Source organism: Danio rerio, chromosome 18 (assembly GCF_049306965.1).
Source record: "Danio rerio strain Tuebingen ecotype United States chromosome 18, GRCz12tu, whole genome shotgun sequence".
Lineage (NCBI taxonomy): Eukaryota > Metazoa > Chordata > Actinopteri > Cypriniformes > Danionidae > Danio > Danio rerio.
The window spans coordinates 4,397,357-4,412,500 of NC_133193.1; the positions used below are offsets into that span (position 1 = coordinate 4,397,357).

At 33.4% G+C, this 15,144-nt stretch overlaps 1 protein-coding gene across 7 annotated transcripts in view; it reads right to left on the reverse strand.

Moving 5' to 3' along the window:
• The window catches only part of fchsd2 (FCH and double SH3 domains 2), a 186,517-nt gene that overhangs the window by 24,563 nt on the left and 146,810 nt on the right, over positions 1 to 15,144 (reverse strand). For all 7 annotated transcript variants that reach the window (XR_012394170.1, XR_012394169.1, XR_012394167.1 and 4 more), the window contains 4 exons: positions 11,910 to 12,026; positions 11,455 to 11,559; positions 6,701 to 6,862; positions 3,380 to 3,514 (listed from right to left, as the gene is read on the reverse strand). Coding sequence is in view for 2 of the 7 variants with exons in the window: in XM_073930164.1 (XP_073786265.1) it covers positions 3,380 to 3,514; positions 6,701 to 6,862; positions 11,455 to 11,559; positions 11,910 to 12,026 (519 nt within the window). In the remaining 5 variants the exon portion in view is untranslated. The remainder of the gene's footprint in view (positions 1 to 3,379; positions 3,515 to 6,700; positions 6,863 to 11,454; positions 11,560 to 11,909; positions 12,027 to 15,144) is intronic.

A 15,144-nucleotide genomic window follows, 5' to 3' on the forward strand; every position in this document is an offset into this window, starting at 1 on the left:
TAGATGTTAATCCAGGATCACAGCGTGCTTGACATAATCATGACGTGCATATTTTACAGAAACCAGCATTTTCCACAAACAAGAGAACGATCCTGCATGACAGCAAAACACAGCGATCATTTTAATCACATCCCCAATTGCTTGAAAGAGGATTACTTCAGTTTTAAAACACTTCTTCAGCATGGTGAGGGACAAAATTACTTTATTTTATTTTATGGTACAATTATTGCTATTAATAAACCATTAACTAAGACTTTTAGCTCAATAAACTGCTCATTTGCTGCTTAATAATAGTTAAGTAGTATTTTTGTAAGAATAAGATCATGAGGAATATGTGCTTTATAAGTACTAATAAACAGCTAATTTCTTAATAATATGCTAATCAGCAACTAGTAGACATTGAGAATTGCTCCCTATACTAAAGTGTTAGCAGAATCAAACAGAATGCATTATAGAGAAGCCAACGGTGATGCTTTCAGGTGCATAAAAAAAAAAAAATAATAATATTATATATATATATATATATATATATATATATATATATATATATATATATATATATATATATATATATATATATATATATATGTCAGCAGATGGGTTAGGGATACATTTTATGCAAATTACAGATTATTAATATTCATGAGGCGAGCTGCTGAGCAAGCTGAGGAGGAAACTGTGAAGAAGAGATGTCATCTTCAGCTGATGTTAATGCTAACTTTGAGTTGTTGGTACAGGAAACAGGAGGAGGCCAGACATTTGAGAATTACTTCAACAGGGTTGTGTTCATGATGACAAAATCAAAGTAACAAACTCAAGAGTGCGATTTCAACCACAGTGTCTACATGCCAGTGAGCCTTAGTCTGTATGTGTGTGTTTATATGTTAAACACTGTGGCTTGAAATGTTCTTAATTCTTACGTTGTCTATTTAAATGGTTTAAAGGGTTGTCATTTTTAGTTTCTATAAATTTTTTTGATATTATATTGTTATTATATATTTATTATATGCATATAAATATACTTATATATTTATTATATTAATTATATATATATATATATATATATATATGTGTTTGTGTATGTGTGTGTGTGTGTGTGTGTGTGTATATATATATACATATATATATATATATATATATATATATATATATAAAAATATATGTATTTATGTATATATATATATATATAAATATATGTATTTATGTATATATATGTGTGTGTGTGTGTGTGTATATATACATATATATATATATAATACTCTGTAAAACCAAACAGTCAACTTTACCAAATGAAATGAGTGTAGTTAACTTAACATTGACTGAAAGTAAATTCTACTCATTTGAAAAGAGTTTTAAACTCAGTGTTGAAGGTAATGAGTTAATTAAATACCTCATTACTTCAACTTAAATGGAGTAAGTTCACAGTACTCGTATAGATTAGTTGTTTTTTTTTGCTCACATGGTTTGTAGCAATCAGTTACCTCAAACGATTTGAGTTGCTTGAACTTATTGGGTTGTACAGTACTCAATTGGTTTGAGTTCTCTTCATTTGTTGGGTTTTACTGTGCTCAAATTACTTCGTTTAATCAAACAGAGTAAGTTCACAATACTCATATAGATTTGTTTTTTAACTCAAATGGTTTGTTGCAATGGGTTTCTTCAAATGGTTTGAGTTACCCTAACTTATTGGGTTTTACAGTGTATCTGTCCACCTATTTCAAGCTTTGGCAATATTGTATCTTTTACAGTCATGTTAATAAAGCAATTTTGAATCAAATTGAATTCTTCAAAAATGTAATTGTCAGATAGCATAAGCAGAAACTAGCTGTTTCAAACAAAATCAAATCTGTATTGTTTATATATGATTATATTACTTATAAATATTTTGAAGTGACCTTTCTATTTTTTGGTTCTGTAATCACAGTTATTTTAGTTTTAACATCATTTATTACCTTTTAAATGTATATTTTTTTATTTAACTTTTTTCAGTTTGGTCAATTTTGTATTAGTCAGCTTTATCTTAGTTTTCAATATGTACATTTTATAATCTTTATTATTATATCAACTGGTAAGTTTTACAAGTATAAACTTTAAATAAATGATCCAATAAATATATAAATATAATAATTATATAAATAAATGGTTTAGTTAACAAAAACCACTCACACATTTCAGATAATGCCTGTTTATATTATTACATTAAAAATACTAAAAATAATATTAAATTACATTTCTAAAGGAGCTATTTTGTGCCTGTTTATAAAAAATATAACTTTTTGATTAATAAAATAAAAGCAGGTACACTCATTTATTTAAATAATTTTTTTTATATACAATTCATTAAAGTTAATCTGTAATTATTAAATTAAATATTTGATAATAAATGATGCATACAGTTCAGTTGATATAAGTATTGTAAGTTAAGTTAATAAAAGTTTAGTAAAATAAGTTCAGTTGATAAATTATACGTATTTAAATTATAAATACAGAAAATATATTATACATTTATATAATATAATTTTATTGATATTATACTATAGATAACTACGTATATATGCAGTTGAAGTCAGATTTATCAGCCCCCTTTAATTTTTTTTCTTTTTTTAATATCTCCCAAATGATGTTTAACAGATTCAGGAAATTTTCTCAGTATGTCGGATAACATTTTTTCTTCTGAAAAAAGTCTTATTTGTTTTATTTAGGCTAGAGTAATAGAAGTTGTTAATTTTTTAAAAACCATTTTAAGGTCAAAACTATTAGCCCCTTTAAGTTATTTTTTTCTCGATAGTCTACAGAACAAACCATCGTTATACAATAACTTGTCTAATTACCCTAACCTGCCTAGTTAACCTAATTAACCTAGTTAAGCCTTTAAATGTCACTTTAAGCTGTATAGAAGTGTCTTGAAAAATATCTAGTCAAATATTATTTACTGTCATCATGGCAAAGATAAAATAAAACAGTTATTAGAGATGAGTTATTAAAACTATTATGATTAGAAATGTGTTGAACAAATCTTCTCTGCGTTAAACATAAATTGGGGAAAAAAAAAATAGGGGGCTAATAAATATACATATACATGCATAAACATAACATGTATATAAATAAAAATTAAATTATACTAAGGCTCTACATATAGTTTAACACAGTAAAATTTATTAAATATAAATGAATTAAAATTAAATACATATAAAAATACATGTTAAAATATTTTATAATATAGTTTTTCATTTTTTAAATAATATACCATGCATAAAATTATATAAATAAATGATAAATATTAAGTTTTATAAACAAGCAAAGTGTGATTTTAATTTCTGCACTTCACTACACATGGTCTCTAATCCTCAGTTAAATGAACATGAGTTGGTGTTTTTACCTTGTAGGAGTAGATGACTTTGCAGGTGAGGGGGTAGTTTCTCAGTGTTCCTGAAGGACTTGAGCTGCTGTCGTCATACGTCTCCATGTTCTCCTCTAATTCTTCTCCTTCCTCTCTGTCCAAATCCACCGTGGTCTACAGAAAAACACCACAATGAGCGTCACTACACCAGCAAACAGCACAGACCTCTTGTTGATTCAGTTCAATAACCTCGAAAATGTTAACCTGAGGATTACAAACCACAGGATTTAACAATAACTAGCCCCTCCCACCGCTAGCCACACCCACCTGCTTGATAAGACAGTCTCATTGGTCAAATAAAGATCATGAGACCATTTTTCTCAAAAGACAAAAACGCTGCAACTGAAGGATATAAGATTATGAGCACTGGAACTGGACACTCATACCTCCACAGGTGAAGCTCATATAACCGGCTTCAACCGGTTATGATAATGGATATGAAAACTGATTCCGAGTCAGTCAGTGAAGGTCAAAAGAACTGCAGTTTGTATCAAAAGAGCAGGCGAGGTCATTGTAATATGTAACTTGGTGGGCGGAGTTACAGAGTAACAGACCACGCCCACTGTTGACATAAAACAGCTCTTTGATAAGTTACGCACACACACACACACACACACACACACACACACACACACACACACACACACACACACACACACACACTGTTATCTTAACACTGTGTAGTCTGTTTTATCACCTCTGATATGCATGTTTCCTGATCTGTACACAATGTACCGCATATAATCTGTCTATAATCTGACGTTTACTGTAAATATCAGCTTATTATGACACAACTGGGAGATATTGAGTGAAAACTGATATTCATATGGGATATAATTTATGTAGGTAACATATTTTTAAAGATCAGTGGTTCTCAAACTTTGGTACGTGTACCACTAGTGGTACATGGGCATCCTACTAGTGTTACCCGGAGGAATATGTCATATATACATGCAAAATAAATATAAAAAAAATGTATCACTAATGATTTATATATGAATATGATGACTATATTTAGTCCAAGCAACATTTCCAGGTTTTTATGAATAGGCTGCTATATGTTACTTTACATTTAAAGGTACACGAAACCCTGGAGTACTTTTTATTGAGATGTTAACAGATTTGTGTGTGTTGAGCATCAGTTAAGACAATGTTAGCACCTGTTAGTTGTATTGTGGGAAAAACTGGATAATTTTGAGCTTTTGTCTGCTAATTTTGTTTAAAATGATTTGGTCCCACTTTATATTAAGTGGCCTTAACTAATATGTACTTACACAGGAATTAATAGTTTGTTACAATGTACATGTTGTGTAAATACATGTATTTACTGTGTACTTATGCTTGATTAAATACATGTATGTAATTACATCTGTAGTTAACTTTTGTAATTACATTTGTAAATACACTGTTGACCATCCCTTACACCTTAACCCACCCTTAAACCTACCCATGCCACCAAACCTGTCCATAACCCAACCTCTATCCCAACTCAAAAGGACCACAAGTGTTCTCAAATACATTATAAACACAGTAAGTACATTGTATTAATTTTTTGATGTAAGTACATAGTAGTTAAGGACACTTAATATAAAGTGGGACCAATGATTTTTGGGGAGAGTCAAAATCGGTGACGTAGCGCAAAACTGCAAGTGGAGAGATGAAGCGTCGGTTTCTCATTATTATTCATAGCGGAGTTTTCTTATCCTATGAGAAGAGCCGGCTTCTTAATTATTCATGACTGCAAGTGCTTTCCGAAGGCAAGGCAGACCTGCCAGTGCCAAGCTGTGAGATCCTACGTTGATGACTGGGTTAGTCAGCGTCCACGGACCCACAGCCCACAGTATTTAGCCGTTCATGATGGCTCGTATGTGTTTGTTTCCATGATTCACGGGGTTTGTTGTAGGTTTTTCAACGCGATGCTGTCGGGGCCGATACAGCAAAGCTGTGTGTGTGCAGCAAGCATTTTGGTCGGGAGAGCAGTACAAGAATTGGAGAATGGCGGACGTTGTCTTTTATCAGGAGTTCGTTCACATTTAGACAGATCTCCGTGCTGCTGTGTTGGCCTAAATCCTCCAGATTACCAGCAGGGCTAATGGTTAAAATAGACAGGGCAAGAGACCTGCTGCACTGAGTCTGCATTCAGACCTGGGGATTGAGGGAGACGTCCTCATTTATAGTGTTTGTATGAACATGATTATCTTTATAATGATATAAATTGTGGTTTTGTGTATGAAATTACAAATAACAAATGCAGCAGGGCATTAAATTACTGTTTATTTCTTTGCATTTTGACTTTGTAAACTATAAAGTCACGCGTCTCCTCACGGTTTGTGTCTCACTTTGTGAGCTGACTGACAACAGCTGTTCAATCCCCTCCTTCTCCCCTGATGGCCACGCCCACTCCTACTGTTTTCTCGTGGAGCTCCACGCCCATTACGATGCGTCTTTTGAAAAATTCTGAGGTAGACCTGAACCGAAAGTGGGGGGTGTCATGACCCTTTAAGTCCAGGAGTTTTAGTTTGTTTTAAAAAACTTTTTAAGAACAGTAGTCTACCATTTTATTTTAACTTTTAAAAGCACATTTTAATTAAAACGTCATTTTATTTAGTTTTTTTTTACCTGTAAGCACAGCACAGTGTTATTGTTCAAACTATTTATAATGTTTAAAACGGCTGAAAATAATATTCATTGTGTGTTTGTGCACATATGAATGTGTGTGTGCGTATGTATGCATGTGTGATGGAATATATGTGTGTGTATGTGTATGTAGGCAAGTATGTATGTGTGTGTGCGTATGCATGTATATTTGTTTATACAACAGTTCTATCTGGTTCTAAAATCTGATTGGCTGATAGCCGTGCGATATTCTGCAATATCAGAACTCCTACAGCCTCTTTACCTTTTGTGTATTACTCCGCCCACATACAGCCAGCAAAAAGCACACTACAGATCTAAAGTTTAAAAGATGCACGCTCAACTGTTTTAACTGCCAGCTTATGATTTAAATCCCATGTGGAAGAAAGTAGTTCCACATACAAAAGGGTTTTTGAAACTTTCCATGTTTAATTTTGGTTTTATTTACACAATTATACCGTCAAGCTGTTGTATAAACGCAATATCACACTCGTAGCAGTGCGATATGGCTGTATATCGCACTGGTGGGGGCACTAAGGCATCGCACGCCTCCCACCAGTGTCGATATACAGCCATATGGCACTGTTACTCGTGTGATATTGCTCATATATATGTGATGTAATGTGTGTCTTTGTCTGTATGTATGTGTCTATGTGTGTTGCTCACCGACAGCGAGAGCTCGTGGGCAGTGATGGTGGGCAGAGACGCCCAGCGCTCGTTCTCCAGTTCCTCCATCACCTGATTCATGGCACTCTTCAGCCACGTATCCACAGAGACCCCGACCTGACGGAGGAGATCCAGACGAGCCTCCGCTTTCAGCTTCACCGTCTGCAAAACACAAGCGCACACACACACATTCAGTTCAGTCCAGTGCTGCTACTGCTCATTGAAACTATTATAAATTCTTCTCATTGACTAAAGCAGAAGAAAAGATGAAGAATAAAATGCAAATTTCCCAAAGCTTAAAGACAGTTCATCTTTCATGAATATGCAAATATGCAAATTAGGGTTGCACGGTTTTACAGATACTAGGTATCGTGATTCTTCAGCTGGTATAGTATCGTGGTGTGAATTGATGGTATTGTGTCAACCTTAAGGCAAATTAAGTCTTCAGACTCATCCATTTACAGATGACAAACAGCATTCAGAAGTCTTTCATATTTCCCTGCAATTCTGAGGGGACAAACATTTTCCAAGAAAATAATTAAAGCGCAAGTAAACTAATGATATTAGCAGATGAGTAAACCCCGACTGCTCTGGTGCAGAGCGAAACATTTACAAACTCAAGTTTCCGCTTCATCTGTTATTCTGTTTGTTGCTTGTCATCTATTAGTTCTTAATGGGCTTATTAAATAATTAATGCGAACTAATGGAGAATGTAGATCAATTGGCTTTGGGAGTTTGAGAAGAAAGACGAAGAGGAGTTTGATACTGTCATGATTTGGTTTCATGCCAAATTATAAATCCTCTCATTATCTTTTTCCAAACTCACTTTCTGATTTGGCATTTGCATGTATGAATATTTAAATTTGTGGGAATTTGTTAAATTTAAGACAGGGCAAGTTCTGTTAAATAAAGAAATTAACAACAGGAATTGTAAAGGAAATGACCTGAGAAACAAAATAACTATTAAATAATATTACCATATTAATTCTTGTTTTATGACAAAAATATGAAAATTAAGAGCTTTTTATTTCATAATCATAATTTCATATTGTTATTTTCAAACAGAAATACCATCCATAAAAATTATTTAACAAAAAAAAAAAAACAGTTAAAGTCAGAATTATTAGCCCTATTGTTTTATATTTCCCAAATGATGTTTAACATAACAATGAAATTTTCACAGCATGTCTGATAATATTTTTTCTTCTGGAGAAAGTTTTTTATTTCAATTCAAGAATTTGTTTTATTTCAGCTGGAATAAAAGCAGTTTATATTTATTTTTTAAACTATTTTGAGGTCAAAATTATAACCCCCTTTAAGCTATAGTTTTTTCGATTGTCAACAGAATAAACCATCGTTATACAGTAACTTGCCTAATTAGCCTAACCTGCCTAATTAACCTAGTTAAGTGTTTTGAAAAACATCTAGTCAAATATTATTTACTTATAAATTATTAGAGATGAGTTATTAAATCTGTTATGTTTGGAAATGAGACAGAAATTGGGAAAAAAATAAACAGGGGGGCTAATAATTCTGACTTCAACTGTACATATCAACATGGAGCGGGATGAAGCACAAGCTTATTATTTTCCCACCCCATAACCACACACATCATTCGTCTATTACTTAAACTTATTTTTTCTTTTACTTATCTCTTCTTTTATATTTAACTAAATATATTTAAAATCGAATACAAGTTAATAATATAAATACATAATATCGAATATAAATTAATTAATAATAAAAGAGCTTGTATTATTAGTTATATGACTATCATTGCTGATTTAAAACAGAATTTTAAAAATTATTAAACCATTTTTTACTGCTAAATGTTTATGTATAGTGAAACAGTTGCTTTATTTTTTATTTGTTATACAGTTGAAGTCAGAATTATTAGCCCCCCTTTGAATTGTATTTCTTTTTTAAATATTTCCAAAATGATGTTTAACAGAGCAAGGACATCTTTACAGTTTGTCTAATATTGTTTCCTCTGGAGAAAGTCTTATTTGTTTTATTTTGGCTAGAATAAAAGCGGCTTTTAATTTTTTAAAAACCATTTTAAGGTCAATATTATTAGCCTTTTTAAGCTATATATTTTTTCAATAGTCTACAGAACAAACCATCATTATACAATAACTTGCCTAATTACCCTAACCTGCCTAGATACCCTAATTAATCTAGTTAAGCCTTTAAATGTCACTTTAAGCTGTATAGAAGTGTCTTGAAAAATATCTAATCTAATATTATTTACTGTCATCATGGCAAAGATAAAGGAAAGATAAAGGTTATTAGGGATGAGTTGTTAAAAATATTATGTTTAGAAATGTGAGAAATTGGGGAAAAAAAATAAACAGGGGGGCTAATAATTCTGACTTTAACATATATACTGAATAATATATGTTGCAATGTAATAATATGTTTATTACAATTTAAATATAAATATATTTCAATGTCATTATATTTACTGTATGCACATTCCTGTTTTTAAACATTTGAACATAAAACATAAGATATATTTATGTGTATATTTATTTGTATGTGTGTGTGTGTGTTTGTGTGTGTGTGTGTAAAACGTAATAAATGACAAATTTTTACATCTTTTAATAAATAGTAAGAACGTAATAAATAGCAATGACTTTAAAACAGATGTAACAAATTCTTGCTAAATTGTAAAAGTTTCATGAGTTTAAACACAAGATATTTTTTAATCACAAACAAATTACATTACCATTAAAGCTCACTCAAGTAACACAGACAAGCCAAAAACAGAATCTGCCGAAGAAATAACCGAGTTGGAAAGAAAAATAATTTCACAGGGCAATATTTATTGTCTCTTTTGAATGTGACATCTCCATATCTTTTTTTGCATGTAAAAAAAACTGTAAATATCATCAGAATACTCTTCTTTGAGGAATTTGGACCTGAAGGCACATGACAGAAATTAAACAACACAAGTGTCATTCAGAATTGAATTATTGTTCCTGTAATATCTGAGACAGCGCCAGCAGAGGGAGCCATTGAGAAAACACAACACACATCTCACCTTACCGGACACACATCACATCCATCACACAAACACACATTCATTCACACACACTGTGGAAAACTATGGAAGCATATGAGATGCACAATTAATTTTGAAATGTAATATGCAAAATGCCAATGCAACATGTAAATTGTCAATGTATTTCTGTATTTTAATAAGCATTTTCCAAGACATACACTCACAGGCCACTTTATTAGGTACAGCTCTGTTCTGCTGCCACATGCGGATGGTTGGGTCAGAATTTGCCCTCAACAACATGAAAGCATGGATCCATCCTGCCTCGTATCATGCTGGTGGTGGTGGTGGTGTAATGGTGTGGGGGAGATTTTCTTGGCACAATTTGGGCCCATTAGTACCAATTGAGCATTGTGTCAACAACACAGCCTACCTGATTGTTGCTGACCATGTCCATCCCACAGTGTACTCATCTTCTGATGGCTACTTGCAGCAGGAAAAAGCGTGAATCACCTCAGACTGTTTTTTTGAACATGACAATGAGTTCACTGTACTCAAATGGCCTCCACAGTCACCAGATCTCAATCCAATAGAGCACCTTTAGGATGTGGTGGAATGGGAGATTCACATGGATGTGCAGCCGACAAATCTGCAGCAATTGCGTGATGCTATTAAGTCAATATGGAGCAAAATCTCTGAGGAGTATTTCCAGTTTCTTGTTGAATCTATGCCACAAAGGATTAAGGCAGTTCTAAAGGCAAAAGTGGGTCAAACCTGGTAATCGTAAGGTGTACCTAATAAAGTGGCCGGTGAGTGTATGTACAATGGCTGGTGCAAAATCAAAATTCAATTATATCATTTGCAGCTGTCATTTCCAAACAGAGTTTTTAATATGTAGAAAACATATTCAAAGACATTCAGGACGTTATTCCAACAAATTTCACGGACCTATTTTTCTTAAAAGATAAAAAAAAGATCTGGTAACAGTTTAAGTAACAATTCATGCTATTAGCAAACCATTAACTGGAACAAACTGCTAATTAATAGTTAGTAATGCAGTAGTCAGGTTTAGGTATTGGTTAGGATTAAGGATGTACAATAAGATCATACTTTATAGCTACTAATAAACAATTAATATATTAATAATAGGTAATAGTAGTAAATAGCATAAATGGTCACCTAAAGGGTAACTATTATGCAAAAATCACTTTCATAAGGGGTTTAAACAGAGTTGTGTGGTAAGAGTGTGTGAATATAAGCAGCTTCTAATGGTAAACATGTATTCATTTTATTTCTTATAATCAGACTTGACAATAAACAGTCTGCAGAAACACTTTGATTGACATTCTCCCTTTGCACGTGTCATCAGAGGGAGAAGGCCCCTCCCACTAGTGACCATCACTTCCATTATTAGCATAGGACGTTAGTCTTTTAAATCTGCCACTATGCTGATGCACAGGCATTTGTAGCTCCGCCCTCTTTTGAAAAGAGCACAATCTGAGCACAATTTGAATTTAAAGCGACAGTCACCAAAACGACACAGTCAAAGGTAAGTGTCAGCTTCAGTAATATAAAACATTATTCATGAGCTATTTTGAGCTGAAACTTCACATACACAAGGTCCCATTTAAAATAAAGTGCTATCAAGTTATGTGTATATTGAGGTTTACATTATGCTATATTTCAAATGCGCATAAAAATAGGTGGATGGAAACAAAGCCGCAGGCATGTGTGAGATTGTGCAGAACATCACCTCTGCTTTTCGGATGTTCTCCTTGGCTTCTTCTATCCTGAACTCCAGCTCGTTTCGGCTCTGCTCTGTCGGTGGAGTCCCGAGAGTCTCACATTCCTCCAGAGCCTGAAAGAGAGGAGAAGAAGCGCAGAATCAGTTTTAATTTAACCTCAGCATCACTGCACACCGCAACACTCCTGAACCTCCAAACGTCCCCACATGTATAGCAATACCGGTACATTTTGACCGTTGGTCCCCATGAGTAAAACAGCTCATAAATCACACAGAATGAGGTATTTTGTTGGATTATTTGCTGTGAGTGTTGATTTTAGGGGTAGGGGAGAGAATATACAGTTTGTACAGTAATGATAAAAATCAATACGCCTATGGGAGTTCCTGCTGAACAACAATAGGTGTGTGTGTGTGTGTGTGTGTGTGTGTGTGTGTGTGTGTGTGATAATGTGTGCTCCTCTCACCCGTTTGTAATGGATGATGTTCTTATGTTCGCGAGCCACACGTGTGGCCCATTTCCTGGCCTCTTTGTTCAGACTGTGTTCTTCAGTGGTTCCCGACTCCGATTCCAGCTGTCGACTCTGAAACACACGCACAAATACACAATTAATTGATTCATCAATCAATCAATTAACTCTATTACAAATTAGACACGGATGTGAAAAGACGGCAATGTAACAAATGTAAGAAATGTGCCTGATTGTTGATGTTTTCTTCAATGAACTGACAGGTAAACTGCTTCTTCAGGAGAGTTTGTCTGATAGTGGAGCAAGCGCTTGTGTGTCGAAGATGAGTTATTAAAATCATCACAACAAATGCTGTGTCCCAAATCGCATTCTTATACTATTCTACGCCATTTTGTAGAATAAACAGTGTAAGTAGTGTGTTCACACTGAAAACTCTAAAAATAACAAGTGCACTTTAATTACCCGGATGATGCACTCATTCAGCCAGTAAAATGAAGTGTGTAATGTTGGACACTTCACGCACTCAACGACGGCAGGTTTGCTCACGTAGCGGAAGGGGTGGAGCTATCGGGCGCACATGTTGGATAACTTTATTTATTTTGGATTGAGAAAGCAAAATTCTCCCATGAAAGTGTTTATAGCGCCTTCCGATGGTGAATGTGGTTATACTCATGACAGGTATTATTTGATAGTTTGGTCTTTTATTTCACTGATTTGGCAACCATCAAACATCATCAGAGAAACTGTTTGAATTTCCGCTTGATAAAAAAACGTAAGTGTGCCATTTGGGACAACACTACATACATCTACTATACTGTTGAGTGTGTAAGTGCACAAGTACATAGTGCATGAGTGCATAGTGTAGCGTGCCATTTGAGACGCAGCTTACGAGTGTAATTTAATTGAACCCTTCATAGAGCACTCATTTCATTTAAGACTAGACCTACATGACTTAAAATAATGTCTAAATATTGTAATCAATTTCCCAGTACTGGGTTGTGGCTGGAAGGGTCTAACATACATGCAGCTGGTTTAGACCAATTTGTAAGTTTATCTTGCTCTTTCTGTTGAATAATTTTGAAGCACTGTAAATTATTTAGATTTATTGTACTGTTTAATGAGCCTGAAGTATAAGGCGGTGCAGATAGTTTAACATCGTAATCAGCTTGATCTCACGAGGAAATGTAGTTTACATTTTGTCAGTTTAGTGGCTAATCCGTACGAATTCAAGCGAGTTGAGTCGTGCGAAAATGTAGGATTTTAAAAAGAAGGCGTGGCACCCATCCCAACCCCGCCCCTAAACCCAACCATTGGTCATTGGGTGATGGGCACATCATACTAAATTGTACGAATTAGATCATACTATTAAGCCACTAAATCAAAAAGTTACGAATTGTCAGAACAAATTACAAATTAACAGACATTTTCTGTCTGAAACCTTCCATTTTATCACAGAAAAAATTAATGAAGTTATCACTACTAATCTACTACTAATCACTATTAATTTGCAGTGGGAAATTTTGTTACAAAGATGACAGAGTATGTGTTAATTTAGCTGACATTAATGAAAGTGAAGTCATACATTTGTAGTTCTTGTAACACAGTGCATTAAAAATTTTAAGTTGCTGGAAATACAGAGTTGAATAAAAAAAAGAAAGAAAATATATCTACTTCTCAGTGCAAAAATGTAGATTTATATATTGAAATTATGTTACATGATAATTACTAATTTATTTAGTATTATTTTTTACTGTTTTGGTCACTTAACAGTAAGTTTACATTTGTAATGTTATTTTAATGTTATTTACAATACATTCATCACAGTATTTATTAACTGTGTTAACATTACTTGATTAAAGTCATCAATTTAAATTTTTTGTTAACGCAGTGCATTAAAAAAATCATCATTAAAGGATTTTAATGTTTAATGAGCCTGAAGTATAAGGCGGTGCAGATAGTTTAACATCGTTATCATCTTGATCTCACGAGGAAATGTAGTTTACGTTTTGTCAATTTAGTGGCTAATCCGTACGAATTCATGCGAGTTGAGTCGTGCGAAAATGTACGATTTTAAAAAGAAGGCGTGGCACCCATCCCATCCCCGCCCCTAAACCCAACCGTCATTGGGTGATGGGCACATCGTACTAAATTGTACGAATTATATCATACTATTTAGCCACTAAATCAAAAAGTTACGAATTGCCGTGAGATTGCGTTGTCTTAACAGACATTTTCTGTCTGAAGCCTTCCATTTTATCCCTGAAAAAATAATGAAGTCATCACTACTAATTTGCAGTGGGACATTTTGTTCCAAAGATGACAGAGTATGTGTTAATTTAGCTAACAATAAATTTTAAGTTGCTGGAAATAGAGAATTGAATCCAAAAATTGAAAATATATCTACTTCTCAGTGCAAAAATGTAGATTTATATATTGAAATTATATTACATGATATATTATTTATTTATTTAGTATTATTTTTTACAGTTTTTGTACACTTAACAGTAAGTTTCCGTTCGTAAATGTTAGTTTAATGTTATTCACAATACATTCATTACAGTATTTATTAACAGCGTTAACATTAGTTGATTAAAGTCATCAATTTTAAATTTTTGTTAACACGCAGTGCATTAAAAAAAATCATCATTCAAAGATTTTAAAGGGGCGCCTATTGTGAAAATTATCTTTTGTAAGCTGTTTGGACAGAAGTGTGTGTAGGTAAAGTGTGTTCACCGTCTTATTGGAGTGATAGAAACACAATAAGTCTATTTTTTAAATGTCCTGATGTTAAAAAGGATCCAAATCCCTCCCATTTTGAGGCTGACGGCTCTATTGGATTGAGATCTGGTGACTGTGGAGGCCATTTGAGTATGGTGAACTTATTGTCATGTTCAAGAAACCAGTTTGATTCACACTTTATGACATGGTGCGTTATCCTGCTGGTTTCCCCGCCCACCGATTTAACTGAGAGCACTGCATTAACATGTCTTCATAGTAACGTGTATGATCATATCAACAAGACAGGATGTTTGCAAAGCAACCGGGAATAAAAGATCAGTTCAGCTCACTGTGATCGCCAATTACCAACAAATGTGATGAAAAATGAGTTTTACAAGTATAAATAGAATAACTTTTAGATTAAATCCTTTAAAAACAATGAAAAAATATCTGCAGATACTAAATATCTCCAAAAAAGTCCAGCATTGTCTTTCATTTCTATATGAATCAGTAT